This window comes from Verruconis gallopava (genome assembly GCF_000836295.1).
Source record: "Verruconis gallopava strain CBS 43764 unplaced genomic scaffold supercont1.3, whole genome shotgun sequence".
NCBI classification, from domain to species: Eukaryota; Fungi; Ascomycota; class Dothideomycetes; order Venturiales; family Sympoventuriaceae; genus Verruconis; species Verruconis gallopava.
Genome location: NW_015622139.1, coordinates 154,242 through 178,765, shown reverse-complemented (window position 1 = coordinate 178,765; position 24,524 = coordinate 154,242). Strand labels below are relative to the sequence as shown.

At 54.4% G+C, this 24,524-nt stretch overlaps 7 protein-coding genes across 12 annotated transcripts; 3 read left to right on the top strand and 4 right to left on the bottom strand.

Moving 5' to 3' along the window:
- The first annotated feature begins 312 nt into the window (after positions 1-312).
- PV09_01004 lies at positions 313-4,312 on the top strand. Of its 2 annotated transcripts, XM_016353839.1 has the most exons (9): positions 313-727; positions 1,021-1,624; positions 1,683-1,685; positions 1,826-1,841; positions 1,897-2,004; positions 2,063-2,134; positions 2,189-2,266; positions 2,322-3,787; positions 3,843-4,312. In XM_016353839.1, exons 1-9 carry the CDS (start codon positions 724-726, stop codon positions 3,961-3,963), a joined length of 2,472 nt encoding a protein of 823 aa, XP_016217934.1. In that variant the 5' UTR covers positions 313-723; the 3' UTR covers positions 3,964-4,312. The 2 variants fall into 2 exon arrangements, with proteins under 2 accessions (XP_016217934.1, XP_016217933.1); XM_016353838.1 differs by lacking the exon at positions 313-727 and having other exon boundaries at positions 883-1,624.
- PV09_01003 (glucosamine-6-phosphate deaminase) lies at positions 4,196-7,127 on the bottom strand. Of its 3 annotated transcripts, XM_016353836.1 has the most exons (4): positions 6,850-7,127; positions 5,973-6,791; positions 5,850-5,911; positions 4,196-5,657 (listed from the first exon to the last, which is right to left on the bottom strand). In XM_016353836.1, coding segments are annotated over exons 2-4 (1,143 nt in total). In that variant the 5' UTR covers positions 5,975-6,791; positions 6,850-7,127; the 3' UTR covers positions 4,196-4,578. The 3 variants fall into 3 exon arrangements, with proteins under 3 accessions (XP_016217931.1, XP_016217930.1, XP_016217932.1); XM_016353835.1 differs by having other exon boundaries at positions 5,973-7,127; XM_016353837.1 differs by having other exon boundaries at positions 4,196-5,911; positions 5,973-7,127.
- Positions 7,128-8,239: 1,112 nt separating this feature from the next.
- PV09_01002 (uncharacterized protein) lies at positions 8,240-10,692 on the top strand. The gene is made up of 3 exons (XM_016353834.1): positions 8,240-8,935; positions 9,089-10,058; positions 10,129-10,692. Exons 1-3 carry the CDS (start codon positions 8,692-8,694, stop codon positions 10,424-10,426), a joined length of 1,512 nt encoding a protein of 503 aa, XP_016217929.1. The 5' UTR covers positions 8,240-8,691; the 3' UTR covers positions 10,427-10,692.
- A 15-nt stretch (positions 10,693-10,707) lies between these two features.
- Positions 10,708-12,679, bottom strand: PV09_01001 (uncharacterized protein). The gene has a single exon (XM_016353833.1). The coding sequence runs from the start codon at positions 12,590-12,592 to the stop codon at positions 12,152-12,154; it is 441 nt and encodes a 146-aa protein (XP_016217928.1). The 5' UTR covers positions 12,593-12,679; the 3' UTR covers positions 10,708-12,151.
- PV09_01000 lies at positions 12,607-15,550 on the top strand. 2 transcript variants are annotated; one of them, XM_016353832.1, is made up of 6 exons: positions 12,607-12,634; positions 12,690-13,142; positions 13,218-13,876; positions 13,948-14,062; positions 14,120-14,577; positions 14,634-15,550. In XM_016353832.1, the coding sequence occupies exons 3-6, from the start codon at positions 13,311-13,313 to the stop codon at positions 15,031-15,033; spliced, it is 1,539 nt and encodes a 512-aa protein (XP_016217927.1). In that variant the 5' UTR covers positions 12,607-12,634; positions 12,690-13,142; positions 13,218-13,310; the 3' UTR covers positions 15,034-15,550. The 2 variants fall into 2 exon arrangements, with proteins under 2 accessions (XP_016217927.1, XP_016217926.1); XM_016353831.1 differs by having other exon boundaries at positions 12,690-13,876.
- An 879-nt stretch (positions 15,551-16,429) lies between these two features.
- PV09_00999 lies at positions 16,430-19,637 on the bottom strand. Of its 2 annotated transcripts, XM_016353829.1 has the most exons (4): positions 18,935-19,637; positions 17,481-18,867; positions 17,344-17,426; positions 16,430-17,288 (listed from the first exon to the last, which is right to left on the bottom strand). In XM_016353829.1, the coding sequence occupies exons 1-4, from the start codon at positions 19,084-19,086 to the stop codon at positions 17,261-17,263; spliced, it is 1,650 nt and encodes a 549-aa protein (XP_016217924.1). In that variant the 5' UTR covers positions 19,087-19,637; the 3' UTR covers positions 16,430-17,260. The 2 variants fall into 2 exon arrangements, with proteins under 2 accessions (XP_016217924.1, XP_016217925.1); XM_016353830.1 differs by having other exon boundaries at positions 16,430-17,426.
- Positions 19,638-20,669: 1,032 nt separating this feature from the next.
- PV09_00998 (uncharacterized protein) lies at positions 20,670-24,513 on the bottom strand. The gene is made up of 8 exons (XM_016353828.1): positions 24,292-24,513; positions 24,221-24,242; positions 24,135-24,155; positions 24,010-24,085; positions 23,388-23,957; positions 23,151-23,330; positions 21,198-22,963; positions 20,670-21,089 (listed from the first exon to the last, which is right to left on the bottom strand). The coding sequence occupies exons 1-8, from the start codon at positions 24,345-24,347 to the stop codon at positions 20,967-20,969; spliced, it is 2,814 nt and encodes a 937-aa protein (XP_016217923.1). The 5' UTR covers positions 24,348-24,513; the 3' UTR covers positions 20,670-20,966.
- Between the last annotated feature and the right edge of the window lie 11 nt (positions 24,514-24,524).

The window sequence follows — 24,524 nt, the reverse complement described above, 5'->3', positions numbered from 1 at the left end:
AGCCAGCAGCAGCCGAACACGGCGACAAATGTTTCACGACGAGCGATGCGTGTCGCGATGACGTCATCTCCACCAGCACACCGATAAGCTTGCTCGCCGTTGTCTGGATGTGTTTGCAAGCCGTGACGTGTAGCAGCACAACTAGCACGAATCTACGGACGGGGCGCAGAAAGCAGGTATTCACGCACACAATCCGTTGCGGCGCAATTCAGACGAGCTCCACCGGCCTTCCCTGCGATCTTGGAGGCTCAGAGCGTGGCGAACAGCGCCGAGAGCACCGCCAAGGACGAGGACGAGTCAGCGGATGCGAGCGGCTGGCGAATGAATGACGGTCCAGCGCGACGCTTGTGGTGGACCAGACGGCGGCCAGGCACCGCGAGAATGGGAGGGAAGCGATGATGTCGATGCTCTTGGCCGGCGCTCTGTTCGTTTGCTTGTTCGCCGCTGCAAACCAGCCCGCCAACGACGACACTCGTCATCAGACCGGGTTGCTGCTGCTCCATCTCCCAGGCCTCTCCCAAGTTGCGTCTTCCCGGGGCCTTGGTCGCATCATATACTGGCCGTCGTGCACGCCCGCCGCTCCTCGCTCTCCTGCAATTGTGGCACGCTCTGGCCGTCTCGTCGAGCAGACGCTGAGAACCTCCCTCGCACGGCTTCACGCGCACGTTCAAACACAGCGACGCTTGCCAGCCAGACAGCCGCGTGACGACGGCAGATTGTGAAATGCGTGAGTCCGCTCCGTCCCCCGTTGCTCGACGTGGCTGGCGTCTGATCCCAGCATGGCCATCGCCTACAAGTACACCCGCGGTCTAGCGCCGCCCTGGCGGCTGACGCTTGGCGCCAGTCAAACGAGGCGAAGCGCTCATAAAGTCTCTGGGCGCGCCTCAGTCAGCCTCGACTCAAGCTTTCTCTTGTAACCCTCAAGGTTCTCTTCTGAACTCTTGACTGCAACTTCTTGCCTGACGCCCACACGCGTTCGCCAATAGATGGGAAAACCCGCTGACCCTCAGGACACCGCAGACCGTTCTCGTTCATGGGCGCGATCTCTGACCTGGGCGAAACCCCATAAGCGCTCGACCACGTCCCCAACCCAACTTCCCACCACCGAACCGCGCCTCCCCCGCGTCAGCGACGAGAAGCAGCAGCACAGAAATGGCCCGCAGCCCAAGCAGCAGCCAGCTGCCGGCAATGGCGGCGACATCGTTGAGCCCGGCGCCCAAGACGAGGCATCCGCATCTCGACCTGCCGCCACCTCGCCGCCCGTGCATACCGAAGCTGATGGAGAGAAACCTGCCGCCATAAGCGGCGTCGATGCGCAGAACAGTGAATCCAAACCTCCCATGCCCCAGCGTTTGAAAGCCGGCGTTGTGCGCTTCTTCAACCACACCAAGAATGCAATCGTCCATTCGTGGATCAACGTGCTGTTGATATTCGTACCTGTCGGTATCGCCGTCAAGGCTGTCGGTCTCAATCCGGCCGTAGTATTCGCCATGAATGCCATCGCCGTCGTGCCTCTTGCTGGTCTGCTCGCACATGCCACGGAGAGCGTCGCGAGCCGGCTGGGCGACACCTTAGGAGCGCTACTGAATGTGTCCTTCGGCAACGCAGTAGAGCTCATCATATTGTAAGCTTCCAGCGCCCTTTGCATCTTCTCGCCTCGTTGAGTACTGACAGCGTGCCAGTATGTATGTTCCGCCTCATGGAGGCCGTAAGCAGAACGCGTTCAAAGCGCCTCTTCTCGCCCAAAGCTGTTCCTTTCCTTTTGTGCTCATTGTGTGCCTTTTTGCCATGACCGTATGCTTACTTTTTTCTACCACTCCTATAGCATTGCCCTCGTGAAGGTATGTCTCACCCCGCGCAACCGATGCTCTGTCTCTTTAACAAGATTTTGTCCAGAATGAAATTCGTATCGTCCAAGCCTCACTCCTGGGCTCAATCCTCGCCAATCTCCTGCTTATTTTGGGCATGGCTTTTGCTGCTGGTGGTCTCCGCTATCAAGAACAGGTACGTTTCGGTATTCCCTTGACCCACGCAAGAACGATAACGTTGACTCGGCGTCCAGATATACAACAATACAGTCACCCAGATGAGTGCCGTCATGCTCAGTCTCAGCGTGATGAGCTTGCTCCTGCCAGTGAGCTTTCTCAGTACTCATTTTCATTGCAATTTCTATTGACACGCATCTCAGACGGCCTTCCACGCGTCCTTTAGTGACTTGTCCGATGCGGACACCAAAACATTGGAAGTTAGCCGTGGCACGAGCGTAGTATGTTTTTGATGCTTTTTTCTCCCCCTGTGACTACGCTACTGACAAAAAATAGATCCTGTTGCTCGTTTACATCTTGTATTTACTCTTCCAGCTAAAGTCGCATGCGTACCTATATGCGAGCATGCCTCAAGCGCTGGTCGACGAGGAGGCTCAGCCGGGTATTCTTGCAGATGTCTTTGAGACGAGCTCCAGCAGCTCGTCCAGCACGAGTAGCTCTGACACCGACACAACCTCTGGATCACACACCACTGCCAAGAGAATCAAGCGCTTCATTCGCAAGCGCAGAAAGTCGAGCGGCAGCTCCGCGGATACTCCCTCCCTGCCTTCTCACATGAGCTCTCCAAACATAGAAGCAATGTCGTCTCCAAGTTATTTTGACGATCATGGCCGTCCGTCTCGTCAGACTAGCGTCGTCTTGCCAGACATTCTTAGCGGAGACGAGGGGGATGACGAGAATCTGAAGCAAGCGACCAAAACCCAGGACTTCGGAAACACGCACGGTACTGGCTCCAATTCTCTTTCGTCAGAAAGCAAATCTAGAAGGACGTCGAAGAGAGTCAAGAAGAATGAACATAAGAAACACAGAAAGCATCACCGCCACCAGCATCGGACTGTTGAGGCCGCTGAGCCCATTCCTGAGAAGCCAAGCGCCGAAGCTCCTGGTCAGGAGGGTGCGGTCCTTGCTGATATCACAGCACCAGGCGTAGGCTTGAGTAACGATGGTACACCCGCTCGAATTGGGACTCCGAACTCTCGTAAAGGCGGAATCAAAACTTTCGCGCGTCCTGCGCTGCCAAAGCTTCTCTCCCAAAACGTCTTTGTGGATCCACCACCTCCACCCACACCTCACAATCTGACAAAGACCCGCACAGGCCCTGCACTTCGACGCACCAGTTCACTCCCGGATCGCTTGAATGAACGTTTCCGCAACACTCCTGGCAATCGACAGCTTCCAATGGGCAGAATCACTGTCGGGCGACCTCTTCCCCCATACGCTGCCCGTGGGGCCTGGGCGGCCCGCGCCAAGCCAGATGTGCCAGCTGTCAGTGCTGTCGACGAAGACGAACCTATCGTCGCTGAGGACATGTCTCGCACTGCGGCCGTGGTTATGCTCCTCATTACTACTGGTCTTGTAGCTCTCTGCGCCGAGTTTCTAGTTGACGCAATTCCCCAAATGACGACGGACTCGGCCGTCAGTCAGGCCTTCATTGGATTGATCATCTTGCCGATTGTGGGTAATGCAGCTGAGCACGTAACTGCCGTAACTGTCGCGGCGAAGAACAAGATGGATCTGGCCATTGGCGTTGCCGTAGGCTCCAGCATCCAGATTGCTCTGTTCATCACCCCTCTTGTCGTCATTCTTGGCTGGTGCATGGACAAGAGCATGTCGCTGTACTTCAATCTTTTCGAGACGGTATCGCTATTCGTGACAGCCTTTGTCGTCAACTTCCTCGTCTTAGACGGCAAGAGCAACTACCTCGAAGGCGTACTCCTGATTGCCGCCTACATTATTATCGCGTAAGTGACAACCCCAGCTAGCATTGGACAGAGCACGCTGACCAAAACCGTCAAGTGTCGCGGCTTTTTTTTATCCCCCTGGAGATGCAGAAAGCGCCCTTGGAGGGTCGAACACGGATAATTCTAAGCGCGCCGTCGATGCTTTCATGCTGGCACGTGATGCATTCGGCGTTTAATATTTCTTTTCTCACGCTCAGGCGTCAACATCACTGCGGTTTTTTAGTGGTATGCTAACTGGAGTCATTCTTTCTTCACTGTAGGTTCCGATCGCGCTCATGATTTCCGCTAGTGTTTTAGCGTCACTGCGCGTCACGACACGGTGCAGGGTTTTGTTTGAAGCAAGATAGGACGTTGTGAACCTCAAAAATTGACAATGGAACGATTGCAGCAAAGGACCGGGAAGTGTTAGAAGCTTAAAATTGGAATTCATTTTTTTAAAATCTCAGTCGAGTCACAAAAGCCCTTAGCACATTCTACATTTTGTCGTCAATGGTATATAACTGCTGAACTCGTAGTTCTTAACAATCCGTTTCCACCCTTCCTCACGTCTCCCTGAAGAAAGACGACAAGCTTCCCAGCGTCACGAAACCCCTGCTCAGAAAAGCATTCCAAACTGAATGAGGACAGTTCTTTTTTTTTTTTTTTTTTTTTTTCTCACGCCCCTGAACACCGTCCCTCAAGGTCAATTGAGAAGCCTAAGGAGCACAAAAATCCAAGTTGCGCTCGAATTGGAGCAGAAAGTAGACGTGAGAGATAAAAGCAAACAACCGCACAAAGGGGCTGGCCGTCTTTCAGCCGACGGTTTTGACAACTCTCGAGCTCATATTGTGGAGCGGCACCTCCAGCGGCTGCAGTCCGTCAAGGGCTTTGCTTACTGGCGCCAAGCGATCGTGCATCGCCGTCAGGTTCGGGCTCGGGCTTCGACTCGCGCTGAGGTCGTCCAGCACAGGCTGAGGCACGCCGAGAGAGGAACCAGCCGCGATTCCAGTCGTGGAGGGCTCGTTTTCTGCGGTCGACTTGTTCGCGGGCGGGAGGCTTGTCTCGCCAAGGACGGAGTCGACGGGGCTATCGAGCTTCTCCTGGATGCTCCTGCGCTTTGCCCGCGTGCGGGCGGCGGAGGGCAGAATCTGCTGGAAGCCGACCGAGGCGGCGACCGCCTCGATTTCCTTGAAATACTTGATGGTCTTATACTTGAGCTCGAGGCAAGCGGCCTCATCGACGACGAGCATAGGATGCTGGTGGAGCTGCAGACTGGACAGCGTCCACATGTGATTGACGCCCTCCTCGACACAGCGTTGAAGAGCAAGCGCCTTGTGGGCGCCGGTTATGATGATGACAACCTCACGGGCGTCGAGTACAGTTTGGATGCCGACGGTGAGGGCCATCTTGGGTACCTTGGACAAGTCGTTTCCGAAGAAGCGCGAGTTGGCCCGAATGGTGTCGTAGTTAAGCGTTTTCACACGAGTGCGACTCTTGAGGCTGGAGCCCGGCTCGTTGAAGGCAATGTGTCCGTCTGGGCCGATGCCACCAAGGAAGAGCTCGATGCCGCCTGCGCGTGCAATCTTCTCCTCGTACTCCAGGCACTCCGCCTCGAGATCGGGCGCGTTGCCGTCGAGCAGGTTCACGTTGCATGGTTGCACGTCAACGTGTGAGAAGAAGTGCTTGTACATGAAGGTGTGGTAGCTCTCCGGGTGCTCGCGAGGGATGCCCACGTACTCGTCCATGTTGAAAGTGACGACATCGCGGAATGAAACACGGCCACTTTTATACGCCTCCACGAGGCACTTGTAGATTTGGATGGGGGATGATCCTGTGGGTAGACCGAGCACGAATGGCTTCTGGGGTGAAGGCTCGAAAGCGTTGATGCGAGCTGCCAGAAAAGGAGCAAACTTAGCCTTGGGATGTTTTCTTCATGCTGGTTCGAAAGGACGAAAAGCGATGTGTCTCGATCAAAGGCAAGGACAGCATTACGGTGATGCTGGAGAGAACAGAGAAGAATGGAGAGTATGTGAGAAAATTCAGGCAAGAAGGGTAACAGGCACAGAAATGGGCACTGGCGTACCGATTATGTATTCGGCTACATAGTGAGAAGCAGTCTCGGGATCGTCGCGAATAATAAGGCGCCTGTTGTTGTGGGTTAGCCACGACGACTTCCGTAGCCACGACTATGCTTTAAGCTGCATACATGATTTACGGCTCCGCTTCTGATTCTAGTCGTTGCCTTTGATTCGGTAGTAGTGCTACGTTGTTCGGTGTGTGCCTGGGAGGAGTATGAACGTTCGAAAGCACGGTAGAAGTTCGCCTGACACAAAGTTTCGACTGGGAAAGTCCGAAATGATGATTTGAGAAGGCAGAGGATCTAGTTCGTGTGAGGGCGAGGATCTTGTATGGAGGCGAAAGAAGAAGAAAAGAGAAGACGAAGAGGGTCTTGAGAAGCTTAATAGAAGAGTGGTGATTTCTTTCGTCACATAGCACAGCACTGTTGCGTCACGGTCAAGAAACACCTGGCAAAACCGTTTCTCTGTATGAGGGGCCAGGATGCCAACCGCCGAAAGAGTGAAGAAAAAAAATCTGGAACCATGGTACTCCGTACATTGCGATTGAGTCGCCACCTAGAGTGAGTAGAGTGCTAGTGGTCAATCAAGGGCTAAGGGATCGGAAACGTGTGTAGGGCCGACCTCGCCAATTGGACGTAAGACAAACTCGAGCCGGGAAAGCCGTCAAGCTCACGCGCTGCTACAGCTCGTGACATACGGTCGTCGGAGCGATATGTCACGGTGAGGTTCGACTGTTGCTACCGTGCGGGAGCTTGCTAGATGGTAGATTGGCGATAATCACAGTGTCACCAGAACGTGGCAGCGGTTACATAAGCCACCAGCTGTCAACACCAGGGCCGGGGCGAGCACCCTAGGACACGGGTAACACGAGAGAAGGCTAGGCTGGTCCTAGAGAAAAGCAGTCATGCTGCTGTTGGGCGCGTCGGATGGAGGGTCGGAAGTTGCAACTGGCGTTACACTGTTATCAGATTATGTGCTATCTTGGGACCGCTATCTTGAACAGACGAATGTGGAGCTCCGAGGACGCTGTTGATGATATGGGCTGATCAGATTTGCAGCAGGACGAGTGGCCGAGCTGGTGAGGCGGGGAGCTTGCCCTCATTCGATCGCAGGCGTGGACGTGAGGATTCTTGGTTGATGTTCTGCAATCTGCATTGTCTCTGGCGTCTGGAGATTTGATGGCCGTCCAGCAAGCAAGGGGATCGGCCAAAATGTAACGTAACGTAGCGTTACGTTGCATGCCGGCCGGGAGGGTGGCTGCTTCCCTCTTTCCAGAAATCCAGGCCAGCAGCCAGGGTACTTGTAGGAAGGCGCGCTGGCGTGCAGGTGGGCGGGAAGGCGCGCACGTAGGCTGGGCGGTAGGCAGGTGCTTAGGAGAAAGGCAGGAAGGCCGGAAGGCAGCCAGCCAGACAGCAGAACGGCAGGCACAACCGTGCATATCCAGCCTTGCATGTGCTTCTTTGGGCGACTGCTCCTGCCCGCGCGGCCGCCAGAAATGTCCACGTCGTGCACGAACGCCCGCACGTACGCCCACACGTACGCCCACACGTACGCCCACACGTACGCCCACACCGCACCACGCACTGGACCCGTCTGTCACTGGTCGTGCTGGATCTTACGTTGATTCTTGCTCTTCTGCTGGGTTGGCTTTGCGGGGAAAAGCCCGTCTGGGGGAAGTCCTGCGCCTGGCCGGTCATGCCCATGGCGGCCGTCCAGCGCGTGCTGAGGTCGCACCACAAGAGAAGCGTCCGGCACGAGGGAAGGCTGTGGCTTCGTTCCTGCACCGCGCATGCTCACACTCACACCCAAGCGCACACGTCCACCAGCAGCACTGCTGCCATTGCTACGGACACCACCGCGGCCATGCCACCATCACCACCACCACCACCACCACGACGTCGTCGTGCATTCCCAGATCTCCAGAAGAAATGGCACGCTCGCGGTGCGACCTTGTGGCCGCGCCGCGGCCAACGCCACAGCCGCGATAGCGAGTGCAGCAGCAAGATGTGACTTGACATGTCGTCGCGCGTCGGTCCAACAGCGCAGGCAAGGCAGACGGGCCCCTCGCACGGCGATAGAGCTTCGATGCGTATGCGACTCTGCTATCAGTCGAGCCACAGACTGGCGCATGGGTATGGCGGGGGAACTCAGCAGACAAGTCGAGCTGCGCATGTGCGGATCTGCCTAGTCGAAAGCAACGGTGCACTCGCTGCCCACCGCGCAGGGACGAACGCCGCCCGCCGCCGCTCGGCGGCCAATCACGCGCGCAGCCCCAACCCGGCCGCGGTCGCACAGTAGCAGCGGGAGCGTGCAAGCCTCTGGCCCGTTGGGCTCTGCATCCCTCTTGGCCGTCCTGTCCTGTCCTGTGTGCGCTCGCTCTGCTCGCCTCCATCGACGTGAACCCTCGCCGAGCTTGGGCGTATATGTATTTTAGCACTTCACGCTCCCAGCGATCCCTTCCTCCTCCAAGCGTCTTGCTCCTCCGAAGGCATTGCCCCGTCTGTGCTTGCCCTTGCCTTTGCTTCATAGTCCTTTCGCCTCTGCCCGGCCTTGTTCGTCTCTCTCCCCCCATCGTCTGCAGCCGCACGTCCTGGCAGCTGTAGCGGTAGCGGCCACTCTCAAGAGCCGCACCTGGGCCTCGCTTCGCGCTCACGCGACTTCACTTTCCCCCTTTGCAATCACGGCCAAAGCTACCCCGGCTTTTGCCCGCGCCTTTTGTCTGCGCCGCAGCCACATCGTTGTCCCTTCAAACAACCGTGGAGAAAGCAAACAAACAAAATAAACGCCGACTTGCAGACGAAGACACAGACAGAAACCTAGCTCGAAACATCCTGCAAGCGTCGCATCATGGCCGACGAAAAGAACCACGACATTCCTGTCAATGAGAAGGAGTCTCACTCCGAAGCACCCTCCGCCCTCGAAGCAGGTGGCGAGTTACCTCCCCTGCGCGGATGGAAGTACAAGCGGTTGACCATCTTCGGCTACAAATTCCCATTCTACGCCTCGCCCCAGGTCCAGCTTGTTCTGGTTGCCTTTGTCTGCTTCATGTGCCCCGGCATGTTCAATGCCCTGAACGGGATGGGTGGAGGAGGTGAGTAAACGAAAACAGAACCCAACTCACCCTTGCCCCTTCCTTCTGTCCGGTAACGTGGAAGGGGAGGATCGAGAAAACAGATGAAACACGATCCCGTCAAAAAGAAGAGAAAGAAACAAGTTCTTTGGCTGACTGTGCCTTTCAACACAGGAAATGAGGACCACCGTGCCGCTGACGACGCAAACTGCGCACTGTATTCGGCATTCGCCGTCATCGGTTTCTTCGCTGGCACCATCACCAACAAGCTCGGTATCAAGTTTGCCCTGTCGTTTGGCGGTCTCGGCTACTCCGTCTACGTGGGATCCATGCTGTCCTTCTCGCACAACCAGGTCTACGGTTTCACTGTCTTCGCCGGCTTCTTCCTGGGCGTGTGTGCAGGTATCCTGTGGTGCGCCCAGGGCGCCATCATGATGTCGTACCCGCCCGAGAAGTCCAAGGGCAAGTACATCTCCTGGTTCTGGATGATCTTCAACCTTGGTGCCGTCATCGGCGGCTTGATCCCGCTCGGCCAGAACATCCACGTCCACGAGCGCAAGACTGTCACGGACGGCACCTACATAGGATTCTTGGTGCTCACCCTCGTCGGCGCGGCGCTCGCCTGGCTGCTGGTTGATGCCCACAACGTCGTGCGTGACGACGGCTCCAAGGTCATCCTCATGAAGAACCCGACCTGGAAGACGGAGCTGCTCGGCCTGTACGAGACCATCATCGACGAGCCCTTCATCATCCTCCTCTTCCCCATGTTCTTCGCCTCCAACTGGTTCTACACGTATCACTTCAACGAGATCAACGGCACGCGCTTCAACACTCGCACGGCAGCGCTCAACAATGTTCTGTATTACACCATGCAAATTGTCGGCGCCTTCGTGTTCGGTTACGCGCTTGATAGACCCAACATTCGCCGCACTGTACGCGCGAAGGCCGTCTGGGTCGTGCTCTTCGTTCTCACGTTCGCCATTTGGGGCGGTGGCTACAAATTCGCAAAGTCGTACACACGCGAGGACGTGAAGAACGACCCTTCGCTGCTGCTCGACTGGACCAGCCACGGCTACGGTGGTCCCTTGGTCTTGTACATGGTATACGGCATGTACGACGCTGCGTGGCAGACGACCGTGTACTGGTAAGTTTCCATTTATCTCTTTTCCAATCTCCTTCGCTGAACGGCGGCTAACCACATCACAAATTAACAGGTACATGGGCGCCATGACCAACAACGGCCGCAAACTCGCCAACTACGCCGGCTTTTACAAGGGCATCCAGTCCGCCGGCGCGGCCATCAACTGGCGCCTCGACTCCAATGGAATTCCCTACATGAACGAGTTTGCATCATGCTGGGCTCTGCTGGCAGGCGGCCTGCTGTTTGCCTTACCCGTCATCCTGTACAAGGTCAAGGATACAGTTGAACTCGAAGAGGATCTCAAGTTTTCTGACGAGACGGTCGTCGATGTGGCCCCCAATGCCGAGCGCAGTGCCAGCATCAAAGCTTAAATTTCACGTTTGAAAGGGTTAAAAAAGGCTGGAAACATGACGGGGACTGGGCTGGAGCGTGTGGAGACAAATGACTTTGCATGCGATACGTTAGCTTTATTTTCCCCATTTGCTGTATGGACGTTTGCCCAGATCGTTGAACGCGGATATAGGCCCACAAATGAATTGATACCACCACCCCGCTATGCACGGGAAGGTCTGCTCCACGGTGCTCCTTTATGGAGCGACGATAATGAAATTGAATGTAATTCGTCGAATTCACGCCACTAGGCGGCTCGTTTTTTTTTTTTTTTTTTGGCAAACTCGTGTGCCAATTTCTTGCAACCTTTGCAGTCTTTCCTAATCCATTTGTGCATGACTTCGAGCTCCTCTGAAACGTAGCATTCCCAAACATCCTGTTGTTTATTCGTGAACTCGGCTTTACCGGGATCGCAGGTGAAAAAGTCGATTGCCTTGGTTCATCCTAGCAACGGCATGCAGCATACAGGCTCATCTGGCGAGAACGTGACATTGCATTTCCGCCTGGAAACTCGGCGACTCTGTGCCCTTGCCCACGAGCGACGAACATGCAATAATTCACGAATGGGTATTTGGCGTTCTCAGAACCCAAGTGCCCCAGTTATTCATCCCCGAATGAGGCAATGGGACGCTCGGCGCTACGCCGGAATGATGATCTCTGTCGAAGTAAAAGGGCACATTGTCATCCTCTCAAGCTGATTCGAATGGCCCGGGAAATCCGTTTTCGTTTCGTATGGTCAGATGAGAGATGGGAAAGGAGAGAAGAGGGTGAGGGGGGGGAAGAACCATCGCATTGAAGGGCTGTCATAGCTATGTTCATCGACAGAGGTTTCTCACGTTCTGCGGCGAAACGACGACGGCTTTTTTTGCATCGTTATCTGGAAAGCGACCATGCTCTCAAGGGCATTGTCGACAGACCAAAGTCGTCGCCACCAAGTGCAAACCTATACGGCACCTAAATGGGTGATGAATGTCTATCTGTGTACGTCCTCGATCCAGCCGTCGCTTCCGAACCCTCGAGTGGCCATCGGCCGCGATCGCGTCTCGATCCGGCATCAGCTGATGAAACAGCATCTGGGGCTAACTTTGGCGACCCCTCGACTGCTACCCTTCGACTTTGCGCAGGCGAGCTGAATCTGGTGTAACCGTTGCTCAGAGAGACCCGTTAGCCGGGTTGACGGTCCATGACGCGCCGCTTCTAATACGCGCGAGCTGGACGATTTCCTCGCTTCACATCACGACACGAAACGCTTTGGTTCGTAACGACAGTTGCGCGGAGAATGGCGACTTGGGTCCCGTGAGGCACGCTCGCTTGCAGCGGTGACGGGCTGCTTCTTCATCCCTCGTCTTCATATCCCAGGTACGACAATGTTCATAGTTTAAATGGCACAAAGCGAGTGCAACGTTGAGCTATGATTTGGCGCTAACCGTTCATTGCATGGTATTTCATTTTCTTCGATCCGAAAGCTCTTTTTTCTTTTTCCTTTCTTTTCCAGCTGCTAGTCGCACCGGGCGACTGAGCATGATTGAACCATGTGCATAGAAAGCAGATTGACAAGATCGTAATGGGACGAGCCGTCGCCCATGGGCCGGGAAGTGGAGAAAAGAGTGCTTTAGAACGCGAAATACCACTGTACATGCGCTGCAAGGTTCTGGTCACACGAGGTGTCTGGCTACCACCGTTGGGTCGCCCTCATGTCGCACCGCCTAGCAGAGATACGGCCAATCGCTTAGCTGGCGTGTGGACTCCTGGAGACAGATGAGGCTGCGCGCCTTGAACGCACGAAACCCGAAGAAGGCACGACAAGTTGGGTGATGGCTCAGAGTTACGACTGTCTCTGGGAGCGTCAAAGCACACAAGCTTGAAACTGCTGTGGAGAACACCGACGTCGGATCCGCGAGGCAGACGACAGTATGGACCGCATAGCGATGACCCCACGTGGCTGGTTGCAAAATGGGTAGACGGCAAAAAAAGTGTGGGCAATGGTACCCCAGGATTGACCGACGAAGACGGCAGTGGTGATAGTGCGTTGCAATGGGTGTTTGGTAAAGGCTCATCAGCTGAATGCGCACGTTACATTGGCGAAGCTCGTGGCCAAGGCCGAAAGCGGCATAGATCTCCAGCAACGTCGCATTGTCGAAGAGCATCCTCAACGCTGGCCCAGGCTGCGACTACCAGCAGGAGATTGAGTGAGTAGTAGTTCGCTCGTCCAACCAGGTCACGGCATTTGCCAACTGACGATAGCCAGACGCTTCATCGAGTAACCCAAACAGATCCCGGCGCACTGCCGCTGGAGGGCTGAGCGTCGTGAACAGTCCCAGCAGTGAGCTCCACCCGCAGCTGGGCGGGTACCTGGTCGTCAAGGCTAACCCACCTCACATTGCCCTCTACCTGGCAGCATAGTACGCAAATCATTCAACAGTCGGGTTTTCTTTTCGCTCACAGCAGGGCTATGGAAGGTGGCATTTGCGTGCACCTCACTTGCCCAGCCCATTGAACCCGCCGCCGCTCCCGTAGCCTAACTCGTATGCTACAGTCATGCTCCTGCTCGACGGTACCCTGCGAAATCGGTCCATGCTACTCGGAATAGCCAGACCTACCTTTGCGATATCACTACTTGTTTCCAAGCCAGCCTTCGCTCATCCACACTACTCTTCCGCTTGACCCACGTCTAACTCTATATACCCGCATATTCCGGTGCGCCTTGCCTCTTCAGAAGCCACATCTTCGACACTTCCAGCTCTGCATTGTCGGCATTGACAAAGCTCGTAGCACGACAACCAGTTGAAAGCAGAACATTCCCGTCAAGTGACCTTCACAAACGTTAGGCCTAAAATAACCTTCCAATCGGTCACCACCGCTCTCATGTTCGACATTTGGGCATTCATTGTGGACGCGCTAGACTCGCTCATGCTCCTCTTGTGGCCCAAACCCGCTTACCGCTCACTGCGCCCGCCCAAACGGAAAGATGACGTAAAGGACGGAAGGATGGAGGAATTTGCGAAAGATATGAAGAGGCAATTTGAGGGCCACTTGAGCGTAGCGAACCTGCTCGCCATGTCCGGCAGGCTGCAAGAGCAATTCAAGCTTAAACTCGAATCGAGCAACATCTGCATGCTTCCGTCATACATACACACGCTGCCTTCAGGGAAGGAGAAGGGAACATACCTCGCGCTGGACGTGGGTGGCTCAACGCTCCGGGTGGCTGCAGTACAACTGTTTGGAAGGAAGAATGGGCATGGGGGGAGTTGCATGGAGATTTTGAAGATGAATTCGTACAGGATAGACAACTTCGTAAAAAGCCTGAAGGGACATGCATTCTTCGACTGGATGGCGGAGCGCATCGCAGAAGTGCTCGAGGATCCCATCGTCAAACCAGCGCACGGCGCCACCAAGGTCGCTATGGGATTAGCTTGGTCGTTTCCCATAGAGTGAGTTTAAAGCCCGTTACTGAATGAGAAGGTGAGGATAAAGAAGGCAAATGCTAACATGACTCGATCAGGCAAACCTCTGCACGAACAGCCAAGTTGCTGATAATGGGAAAGGGATTCAGTGCGAGTGAGGGCGTGACTGGAGAAGATCTGGGCAGTCTCCTCATGCTCGCTTGTGAGAAGAAGGTCGGTATAGAAGCAAGATTTCCGACGACTGGATGGCATGCTTATGTTACTACGTAGTCTCTGAACGTCCAACTGGACGCGATCATCAACGACGGACAGGCAACGCTGATGACGCGAGCGTACCAAGATGATGCGCTGTGCTTTGGATTGATCCTTGGCACGGGTACGAACATGGCCATCAATTTGCCGACCAAAGCATTTGCGAGATCAAAGTTTGGCGTGCGGCCTCAAACATGGTTCGACGAGGCAGTAAACGTCGTAGTGAACACGGAGCTCAGCATGTTCGGCAAAGACGTTTGGCCGATGACGAGGTGGGACACTCAGCTTAACAAGAACCACGAGCGTCCAGATTTCCAGCCGCTGGAACACATGATTGGTGGCCGATATATGGGGGAGCTGGTCCGCTTGGTGCTCGTTGAAGCCATCCAGACCACGGGTCTATTTGGCGGACATTTCCCACAGGGCTTCCTAGAGCCATACACAGTAGAGACGTCGACCACGGCCGCTTTTGAGGAGTTAGTGATCGTGTCCGTTGTATATGTGGATCCTTATGTGCTGACGTCTGGTATAGCGACGAGACTCCAGAACTGTCCAAGGCGGCGGCAGTTCTAGAAAAGAATCACCCTATGAAGGTTATGCCCATGCTAGCCGAGCTCCGCTTTGTCCAAGAAGTCGTCCGCGCAATATCGCATCGTGCGGCCGCGTATCTGGCCACCGGCATCCATTCGTTATGGTCGTTAAGGCTGTTTGCGGAGGGTTTGACTCCTGCAGACGCCGGTCACGTGACTATTGGTTGCAACGGCTCGATCATCGAGCGCTATCCGAGATTCCGATCTGTCGCGCAAGCCTATCTCGACGACCTGATAAAGTCTTCGGGTGGGACACCGGGAACCGTCGTTCTCGAAGTCGCATACGAGTCGGCAATTTTTGGCGCTGCTGTGGCGGCCAGCTGTCTCGAGGGGCAGCCTTGACGCTACATATTTCCCTGTACAAAACCAAATGCGCGATACCCTAGCGACATTTTCACAGCATGGAGCGGCTCTCATAGAAATTTTTTTACCCCTTCTTCCCACCGCTTGGTGGATTTTCTTTGGGGCAAGTGGTTTTTGGTCTGTGTGGCGCCAAAGCTGCGGACCCTAGTACATGATCTCTAAGCAATCCGTGAACTGGCTTTAGCGTAATGCTGGAGTGCACAGGAGGCTGGAAAATGCTGACGGCGTTGAACAGGGGCAGGGTGCGGACAAGATACCATGAAAGAAAAAGGTTAGGGTTACCCCAGGATCAACGATAGTCATAGAAATAACGGATTGTAATACGGGCATGTAATAGTTTCCAGGCCATCTGGTACTCGTTCTGGTTGGCTGACACATCCATCAATTTTGACCTCCCCGTGGACGAATTTGCATACAGCATCATCGACGTCTGGTGAACAAAATGCGTCGGGAATAGCATGGTAGTGCAGCACCACCGCGATGGAGGGGTTGGGGGGGGGGGGAAGAAATGCACAATGACGAACTTTGGACCCGGACTAGCAGCATTCTTTGGCTAAGAAATGGTCGGATTAGCCCGAAACCCTTCCTTATTTTGGCTCGGTCTACGCGCATTTTATCATTCTCGCTATCTCTTCGAATGGTTGGGCTCTCGGCGAAAGGGAGCCGCAGTGGAGACGCCAGCGGAATCGTGATGCAAAGAACATTCCATCGCGCGAAACGGAACAACAGGCGAGGAGCGAAACCCCCAGGGTGCGATGGGTGGCCTGAGCGTGAGGAGTTTGTGTACGTTGTTATTATTCTAATGTGTCAACCTAAGCGGCGCGTTCCCACTGCCACTAGGAAAAGTTTTTCTCTTCCCTTGTTTTGGGAGTGGAACGGGGAGGGAGGCATTTTTTAATAAAAATTTCGAAGAAACTGTTGAGGTCAAGTCAAGTCTTCCACGCTCTGATTTTCGTCTTCGCTGGCTGCTCTTTCGCTCGCAATAACTGTGGTGCCACAGCATGTTTTACTGCATCGGGATTGCAGATGCGAGCGGCAAAATAATGATGACGACAGCGGAGAATGCCATATCCATTCTTCGCCTTCGTCTTGACCCGCGCCACGAATGATCGGTCTGCGGACATTTTCTTTCGGGGTACTTGTAAATTTTGACGGGAGTGCATCTTCCTTCTTCCATGCCGAAGGACAGGCCCGTCAATGCATGTCCAGATCGTGGCTAATGCCGAAGGTATTTCACTTCGTGGGGAGACGTGAAGAATGTATGCACGCAGACGAATCGATGCAGAGATACACAGTCGCGGTACCTGAGCAAGAATACAATGATTGCGAATGAGCGCACCCTTGTTCCTGTCGTAAACTAGGGATGTGATGACAAACCGCACTGCCCCCTCCCCTCCCTCTGCTAGGAACATAAGACGGAATTAGCAGTTAGGCGAAGCACAAATATGCGGGTCAACGCCTGAGTAAGCAAAGTGGTGGCCCAAGGCGCTGCCCTTCTTACTATAGCCATGATATTGTCTGTCAATAACGGAAGATTTGACATTTGCTGTAAATCGGCCGTGATGAGTGAGTCGTTGCCATTCAGAACAAAAGTTTAGAGTAGCGAAAACTATCTCTCAGCGAGCAGAGCCGTATGCATGCCTCCATTCATGGGGTATATGACCGTCCAAAAGAAAACACTGACTGTAGACCTGACCATCGTTCGTGAACTGCAGCCATATCCATGGCGTCAATGCGTGTGACCAGCCAAACTGGCGTGATATCGTAAGTGCAGAAACACTCTGCCGTCATCAATCATTTTCCCCTCTTCCTGAAAAACAAAGAAAAAAAATCAACCCGCACTGCTATTTTGCGCATCTTTTGAATCCTCGAAGTCTTCGTTGGCCGTAACGGACCGTTCCGCCGCAAGTGGATCTTCATGTTCAAAAATTCTTTACGTGTGTTCTTTTCCTTTGCAAGGATTGCCCAGCCAAACTAACGCTCTGTATCTCCAGCCGGTGTTTCGTCAAAAACGGCTCGTATGAGGCCCGTCACGCAAAGACCGTTTGAGTAACAACGCTTACGCAAGTTCACCCGCAAGTAGCATCTGTAACAGTGCAGGTTGGCCTTACGGATAGGCAGAATGGCATACGGAGTACGAGATGGAAGGGATGATGAATTGATGGATCCCTCGTCAAACCAAGGAATCCACTCATGGTCGTTCAAACTAAGCGAACAGTGTCGCAGGCGTGTGTCTGGACCAAGTTGAGCGCAAGCACAAGGATGGGATAGAGAAACAGTGAGTCTCACGGTTGATCTTCCGAGAAGTAACGTTTCGAGCGATTCTTGACCGCCAGCGCTTTCGGATCCGACGGTAGATTTGTGTGGTGTACCTGTAGATAAATTAGTACATATTGCATTTCCACAAGGATTAGGGGTGAGCATACAACGTGAGGTCTGTATACCGCATCGACGGGTGGCATCCAGTCCTCCATGCCGAGGGGGAAGTATTCGTACAGCAGATCAGCACTTTCGTCTGGACTGCTCATCAAGTTGAGAGAAAATGAAGGCGCCCGCGTGGTCTTGGTTCCAAGCCGTGGCATCTTCCTCGCATAGTCACAAGGCGGACTGGTCTTTCGAGGTTCATCGTCGACGAGAGAAAGAGCTAGTGGCGCCGGTGCGGAGCGCTTGTTTGACGGCCTGGCGAGATCAGGACTTGATTGTGCGTAAGCGTTGGAAGGGTGTTGAGCTGGAAATGAGGCTGGTTCAGCAGGCATGGCCGTCATTGCTCCCATGTGGCCGTTTGGTATCTTCCACTCAAAAAAATCGGGGGAAACTTGTATGTCTGCGGGTTCGTAGCTGAACGGAACCTGGGGGACATCGATGGTTTGTGGGGGGGCGGTTCTTGTCTCTTGCTTGGGGGGGTGTGCGCTTTCGGTTGTAGAGGTTCGTGTGGGAGGCATGGGCATGTTATGTTTCCGAGAGGTGGTTCCGCTACTGATTGGCATGTCTTTCCTCGACTGAAAATTCCTTGGGCTGCGACCTCTAACGATAACAGCCCCTGATCGCACTTCACAAATGGAGACCTTGGCACCATTGGCAAGTGTTGCCATGACCTTGAGGTGTACAATGAAGTGCTGCTGCAGCTCCTTCCGCCGTCCATTGTTTGCAGTTGCCACCCTAAACTGCAGGCGCTTCCAGGCGATGGGGAAGTTGACAAATTCAGTCTCGACATCCTGCGACGACATCAAATCCAGCGGGATGGACGTCGGCTCTTTTTCGGTCTTGTCCTCCACCACCGGGGCACTGCTGGCTGGGGTTTTCCACGGGACGGATATGATCTTCACGGCATTTCCTTCCACCGACTCAGTTGCAGAAATAGTCAGTTCCTGAGAGATGATGGGCAACTGCTCTCCCTGTTCGGTCAAAACGTAGCGCAGTCCACGAGGAAGCATTAGATTCCCAGTGACCTGAAAAAGATTGCGCCGGTAGCAGGTGAGCTCGGTCGGAGGTGCGGTTTCCCCGGGGGTGGCCCACGGCGACTCGGCCAAAAAGAACATGCCGTGTAGCTGTGCCGTCAACGACACCGACATTGGACGGAACGCGTAGTCGAGCACTGTGTAGTTCATGTTCGGCATGGAGAAACTGAGAAGCTTATGGTCTCTGTCGATAGACGGGTTATCGCCTCCACTCTGATCTTGCTGCAGGCCCGTGTGGCTGTCGTAGTTGCTGATGGCATCCGAGAACGGATCGTCGTACTGGCTCGGATAGCGCTTGAGGGACGAGGCTTGACCGTGTATCGAGTGCGAGCCGTAGTGGGTGGCATCCTCGCTTCTTCGCGCGAGCAGTCAGTCATTTGACCAGATCAAGTCAAATAGAGGCAGCATTTGCAACCACTTACCCGATGAAGGTGTCTGCATCGAAATTCGAAGCATGGTCGAGGTCATTCAGCGGCAACAGCGGCATAGACATGGCATCGGTGGACGGCACATTAGACAGCGACATTGGCGGTGCGGCCATGTAGGACATGGTCATCGTATCGAAGCCGTCCATGATGGCGAAGATGTCGAAGTTGGGGCGGACAAAAATAAATAGCGAAGTTGTTCCGGCATGCGATTAGTTTTGAGGCCGTGGGTTCGGTGGTGAGACGGCGTGAGCTTGGGGCGACCAGAGACGGGCGAATGGCAACGGCGGCGACCAGGGCAGCTTTGGATAGGCGTGTTGACCAGCGGGCAGGCAACGGTTCGGGCGAGAAGGGAGCGATGTGCTAAAAGGCGAGAGGGGGTGGGAAAGAATGGGTGGGTGGACTAATATTAGAGAAGGGCGCCAGAGTCGAGGGAGGGGAGGTTGTGATACGGCGGCGCAAGCATACGACAAAGCGGGCTCTGGACTTGACGGAGCCAGGGCAGCATTTAAGGACGGGTGGACTTGGGGAGAGAGGCCCTGTGCGTAGTGCGGAGCAATCAACGATAGGGAAATTGTGAAGGTGGTGGTGGTGATACCGGCGACCCGGGCACGTGGTGGGATGAGCAAGGACGAGCAAGGAGGAGCGATGACCTGTGCGGTGCTGTTGCTGGAGGCAAGCGCGAGGGTGGAAAAAGGCGAAGAAGGTGCGACGGGGACGAAAAGAAGGTGCTGCCCTGCTGAAGATATCCGCGCCTGCCTGCACTACTTGCTCTGCTCCCATTCACACGCACGCGCACGCACACACACGCACACGCACACTGACACACTAACCAACCTCACGCTCGCGCTCGCACTCGCACTCACGCTCACGCTCACGCTCACAGAGAACCACCCAGCGTGAAGAAGCTTGCCGCCTGCACGCTGCACGCTGTTTGGCCTAGCGCTGCACACCCATCCCTGGTCATTGGAAAGCGACCCCTCATTCAAGCCATCAAGTGCCGCACGGCTCTGGTGTGAACCAAACCGCCTCCAGCTAGTGTGGGTCTTCTAGAAAACTGCCTGAAATAGGTCCAGAGTCCTCCCCCTCCAGTGGATCGGCCTCGGCGTTGCCATCTGCGGCTAGCGCAGTGCTGTTCTTGGCTAGACGCTGACGCCAGTCAGACAAGGCCTGCCCTGCTCCAAAGCTCGCTCTGCACAATCGGACAGCCCGCTGTTCGCGCTTTGACGCAATTCGTGGGGGAGTGCTGATATCTGAGCCGCATCAAGCCGGGCACGACCCTCCAATCATGCCGTGCAGAGAACATGCACCTTCTGTTCTAACGACTTTCCTATTTTGGCATGGTGGAGGCGAACCCGCCTGCACGCCCAGCGCTAGCCCCAGCACCAAAGGCTGGTCCGCCAAACAGCCGCTTCTGCCAGCGCGCCCACACCAAATCCCAATTCTCGGCCCACTCTCCTTCAGCGCTGTATCGTCAGATTCGACCCTGTCCCTTTCTCGTCCCCTCTCGAGCAGCGAGGTACGACTTTGAGAAGGCCATGCTGCCCCTTCCCCGGTCCCGAGGCTCAGGTAAGGCCGTCAACAGCACTGCATGAAAAAAAATAGAGCAAAAGCGTAATTCGAGCCGTCTATCAAACGCTACCGACATGAGGTCACTGCCGTCCTGACGGAGAATTTAAAAGAAAGAGGAAGGCCCATCCGTCTCGTTCTGCTCTTCCCCTCCCCCCTTTCTCCCCTTTGAGCCTTCCCCTTTCCCTTTCCCGTACGAGGTTGGACGCTCGCCCTTGCACCGACTTGATACATATCAAACACGCTCGCGCCCTTCACCCGAGCACACGTCCGCACCAGCAATGGCATCAGCCACAAACGCTTCGATAAACGAGATGATGCTGTTTCCCCGCGCCCAAAGAAAAAAGGAAATGCACAATGAACACGCCCTGACCAGCGAACGGGTATAGCCAGTCATTTTCGACCCGCGGTAACGCCTGCCCTCTGTGTGTCAATCTGTCCGTCATTTGGGAAAATACGCCTAACTCGCGGGCAGTTGTGCAGCCTGTGCCCATGTCATCGCATCGCACGCTGTTTCCTCGAAGTTGTGCAGAACGTCAAAGCCCATCGCCGACAGCCCGTCGAAATTGCCGTCTCCGTCAATCTGTCGTCGCATGCGTTAGCTGCCGCACGATCGTCCTGTTTTGTTTCTATATTTTCCTCTCCTTTCGCTCACTGCCTCGTCCCGTGCAAATGTAGGAAATAAACTTACATAATCTAGGATGCATGCCGTACAGCCTTGCTGCTTGATCTGCCGGACGCCGAGCAAAATCAGGCCCTGCAGCAACGTGCTGTAGTCGCCTGCAGATGGGCTAATTACTGGGCTCGAGATGCCTCCAGCCACCTCGTTCAAATCCTTCAAGGCTGGCACGAATTCTGCAATCTGAGAATGAGTGTTGTACAGCACGACAGTGCCCAGCAGTGCACCGTCCTGTGGTCTTTTCGCTCGAATGATGCCGCACGCCGTGGGATCGTTGAGCGCAAGCTTGTACACTTCGGCCAGACCCTGCCGATTGCTTGTTTTAATGTGTTCCAGAATGGGGCCCGAGTAATCCCAACCGTAGACCAGATCAAATTCTGCCCCTGCACTCTGCAAGCTCTTCGCCATACCATCCGGAGCACTCCACTCCCCCAAATTGCGAGCGACCATACTGCACACCGGCCTACTCAGAGCAGTATTCCAGCCCAGGTTGGCAAACCAGCTGCGGAGCCGCCTTCTGTCCATTCCATGTCCGGACGGTATTCCTAAATAGATGCTGGGTAGCCGCGAACCGAGCTGGAAGCGTTTGGCGCCTTCTCGTTGAAGCAACGTACGAATCGCTCGGTGATGAAGGGACCTCCCGATCGAGAGCTTGCGCCGGCTAGGATCAACAAAAAGAGACCCGATCACGCCCGTTCCCGTGTTCTTGAAAAAGTACGTGGCGCAAAATCCATATAGGGCATGCGTACTACTGTTTCGAACCACGAAATGAGCCTCCAGGACTTCCGGATGATGCAAGGAAACTGACGTCGATGTTGCGCCTGACAATTCGGACCTCTGGCCGGGGGGACAGTCTTTGCTCACAGCTCTAATCAGCGCATCCAAGGCATGTGCATCTCGTTCTTCATTGTACGTTTCAACGAGCCAATGCTGCCTTGACGGTACTAGCTTCTGGTTTTGACTGATACTCCCAGGCAGACTTCCCGTTGAGACAATGTCGCCGTACAGGACTTTGACCAGCGAATTGAGTGCAGTCTCGGTAAAGTCATACGTGCAAATGTATGTTCCAATCGACATGTCGAGCGCAAAATCGTATGGCGAGCTACAAGCAACAACGATGAGGGGCTTGCTCTTCTTGTCCCCCCCTGCGGAGTACTGCATGTTGCAAACCAAGCTCACATGCTTCGTGAAACCTTGCTGGTAGATATTCCGATTCGCGTCGGCCGTTACAACAATGACCGCACTGGCCCGGTTGATTAGGTTCTCATGAATTGGCCTGAGGCCGTTTGCTGTGTAAGATGTGTGCGAGACTTTGCCGTTCCTACGACGGGCTAGGCTTCTGCCCAATTCGCGAAACACGCGCTCGCCACTCATTACTGATGAGCTTCGTTCCCATGCTGCCGGTTCGGGGGAGTGAGCTTCCATACTTTCGATTACCGCTCTGGCAGCTGCAGAGGCAGCAAGCGGCTTAACTAGGGGGGTTAATAAGAGCAGCTCCTCTTCTGGCTCAATGATATTGCTCAGTGGAAGTAGATCATCACGGTCTCGCACGACAGTGATCGAGCTATTATAGGCTTTAGTCGACAGACTTGTGTGAGATGGCTGCAAAGTCGACAAGTAGCTGATCCCCGGAGGATTTAGCGCCTTTTCCCAGGAAGTAGTCTTTGCCTTCATTGTTAAAACTCGTTTGAGGGAGCGTTTTATCCTGTCCATGGTGATTGAATAGCTTTCAATCCCGGATTTCAACCCTGCGAAAGCATCCCGTTGGTGTTGGAATGCTACAAGGTATGCCATATTAGCCACGGGCACTTCATCAGCGGCGCATAGTGATTCAGCATATCTGTGGAGAAGTATAAGATGAACCGGGATTTTCTGTATAGGATCAAGTCGCTCTCTTGGGTATACAAATAATGGAAAAATATTACAGACGGCTAGCCACAGATTATGTGAAAAGAGTACACTTACATCTGCAAAGCAGAACAAGATCGCATCCTGCGTTGACAGCCATGACCGTTCCTCCACCAACACCAATGTTATGACTAAGGGCTTCCATTTCGAGACATTCCGATATCACGACACCATCGAAGCGCAAATCTTTGCGTAATAAGCCGTCAACAACTTGATCACTCAAGCAAGCGTGCATGACTAAGAGGCAGAGGGGTCAGCCAAGAAATGACTTGCTCCGGTAAATTTTTGGCTTACTCTCCAATCCTGCCGAAGACATAGCACAACCGCCAACCATCATGGCATCGATACCGTGATAGATGGCGTTCCTGAATGGAATAAGTGCGCTTAGGCTAAGCTGCTCCAATGATTCCGTGATGATTGGTACATCCAGCGCCGAACCCAGGAACTCCAGGTTTCCATAGGATGGGAAGTGCTTGCCCATGGTGGCAACTCCAGCTTCCTTGTAGCCCTTCATGAATGCGATTCCGTAGTCGGAAACCTCTTGAGGATCGTCCCCGGTAGTTCTCACGCCCAGCGGCTGGTTACGTGCATTCGTCAAGACGTCTAAACACGGACCCATTATTAGGTTGACACCACACGCAGCGATCTCTTCTGCGGTGGCTTTAGCTACTTCAAAGGCAAGCTCCTTCGATCCAGTAGCCGCAACGCCCATGGCACTGGGATACTGTCGGATGTAGATTTCGTCGAAAAGGCTGTTAACCCCTCCATTTTCTTGATCAAGACCTATCGTTAGAGGCACAGGGTGACCAGCATCAAAGGCAACCTTTTGCAAGTCGTATATCAGTTGGGTTGTCTCCTCGGCGGCTGCGCTTCGTCAATCAATCTGTCAGGGATTGCAGGCAGGAAAACGATATACATTTCAAGTTCTTTGCTACCAATAAGATGGAGCCGATGTGATACTGCTCAATCAGCTGGCGTATCTGGGGCGTGACCTAGTCAACATGAGCATGTTTCTATCTATCTGGCCTCGTTCGCACGCACTGTCGTGCCTTCAAAGCCGACCTGTGGTCATCGAAACACATTAATCAGGTGATCCCACTGAAAGAAAGCAAAGTCGAGGACAATACCATCATCAACTGGCCCAAGGCCCTGCCATATCATCAGCACCATCTCAGTTCTACAACAGAGAATCACATACCTGTCGACATCCTGCCAACATGGGTCATTCTCGGAAACGACCTTCGGCCTAGCCATGGAGGCGCCGAAACTGCGGAGACGCACGCGACCAGGCTTGTGCGCGGCTCCCTCTAACCCAGCGCTCGCTGGAAGTCCGGGGAATAATCGTCAAGGCGACTGTGGATGCATGAAAGTAACGATTGCATTTAGCGAAACATTGCAGCGTCTCTTGTGACTAATGCTTCTTGGAAGGCG

What these genes read in the sequence shown, in the direction of transcription:
- PV09_01004 (XM_016353838.1), top strand. Translation starts at nt 987, where the DNA reads ATGGGAAAACCCGCTGACCCTCAGGACACCGCAGACCGTTCTCGTTCA. An exon ending in GTCTCCGCTATCAAGAACAG is followed by an intron (nt 2,005 to 2,062) that starts GTACGTTTCGGT and finishes CTCGGCGTCCAG; the next exon opens with ATATACAACAATACAGTCAC. An exon ending in TTAGCCGTGGCACGAGCGTA is followed by an intron (nt 2,267 to 2,321) that starts GTATGTTTTTGA and finishes GACAAAAAATAG; the next exon opens with ATCCTGTTGCTCGTTTACAT.
- PV09_01003 (XM_016353835.1), bottom strand. An exon ending in TGTAGCCGAATACATAATCG is followed by an intron (nt 5,658 to 5,849) that starts GTACGCCAGTGC and finishes CTTTTCTGGCAG; the next exon opens with CTCGCATCAACGCTTTCGAG.
- PV09_01002 (XM_016353834.1), top strand. Translation starts at nt 8,692, where the DNA reads ATGGCCGACGAAAAGAACCACGACATTCCTGTCAATGAGAAGGAGTCT. An exon ending in GAACGGGATGGGTGGAGGAG is followed by an intron (nt 8,936 to 9,088) that starts GTGAGTAAACGA and finishes CTTTCAACACAG; the next exon opens with GAAATGAGGACCACCGTGCC. An exon ending in TGGCAGACGACCGTGTACTG is followed by an intron (nt 10,059 to 10,128) that starts GTAAGTTTCCAT and finishes ACAAATTAACAG; the next exon opens with GTACATGGGCGCCATGACCA.
- PV09_01001 (XM_016353833.1), bottom strand. Translation starts at nt 12,592, where the DNA reads ATGCTCTTCGACAATGCGACGTTGCTGGAGATCTATGCCGCTTTCGGC.
- PV09_01000 (XM_016353832.1), top strand. Translation starts at nt 13,311, where the DNA reads ATGTTCGACATTTGGGCATTCATTGTGGACGCGCTAGACTCGCTCATG. An exon ending in GCTTGGTCGTTTCCCATAGA is followed by an intron (nt 13,877 to 13,947) that starts GTGAGTTTAAAG and finishes TGACTCGATCAG; the next exon opens with GCAAACCTCTGCACGAACAG. An exon ending in TGCTCGCTTGTGAGAAGAAG is followed by an intron (nt 14,063 to 14,119) that starts GTCGGTATAGAA and finishes GTTACTACGTAG; the next exon opens with TCTCTGAACGTCCAACTGGA.
- PV09_00999 (XM_016353829.1), bottom strand. Translation starts at nt 19,086, where the DNA reads ATGGACGGCTTCGATACGATGACCATGTCCTACATGGCCGCACCGCCA. An exon ending in GATGCAGACACCTTCATCGG is followed by an intron (nt 18,868 to 18,934) that starts GTAAGTGGTTGC and finishes GCTCGCGCGAAG; the next exon opens with AAGCGAGGATGCCACCCACT. An exon ending in TACTTCTCGGAAGATCAACC is followed by an intron (nt 17,289 to 17,343) that starts GTGAGACTCACT and finishes AACTTGGTCCAG; the next exon opens with ACACACGCCTGCGACACTGT.
- PV09_00998 (XM_016353828.1), bottom strand. Translation starts at nt 24,347, where the DNA reads ATGGCTAGGCCGAAGGTCGTTTCCGAGAATGACCCATGTTGGCAGGAT. An exon ending in CCTTGGGCCAGTTGATGATG is followed by an intron (nt 24,156 to 24,220) that starts GTATTGTCCTCG and finishes CGATGACCACAG; the next exon opens with GTCGGCTTTGAAGGCACGAC. An exon ending in GGTAGCAAAGAACTTGAAAT is followed by an intron (nt 23,958 to 24,009) that starts GTATATCGTTTT and finishes GACGAAGCGCAG; the next exon opens with CCGCCGAGGAGACAACCCAA.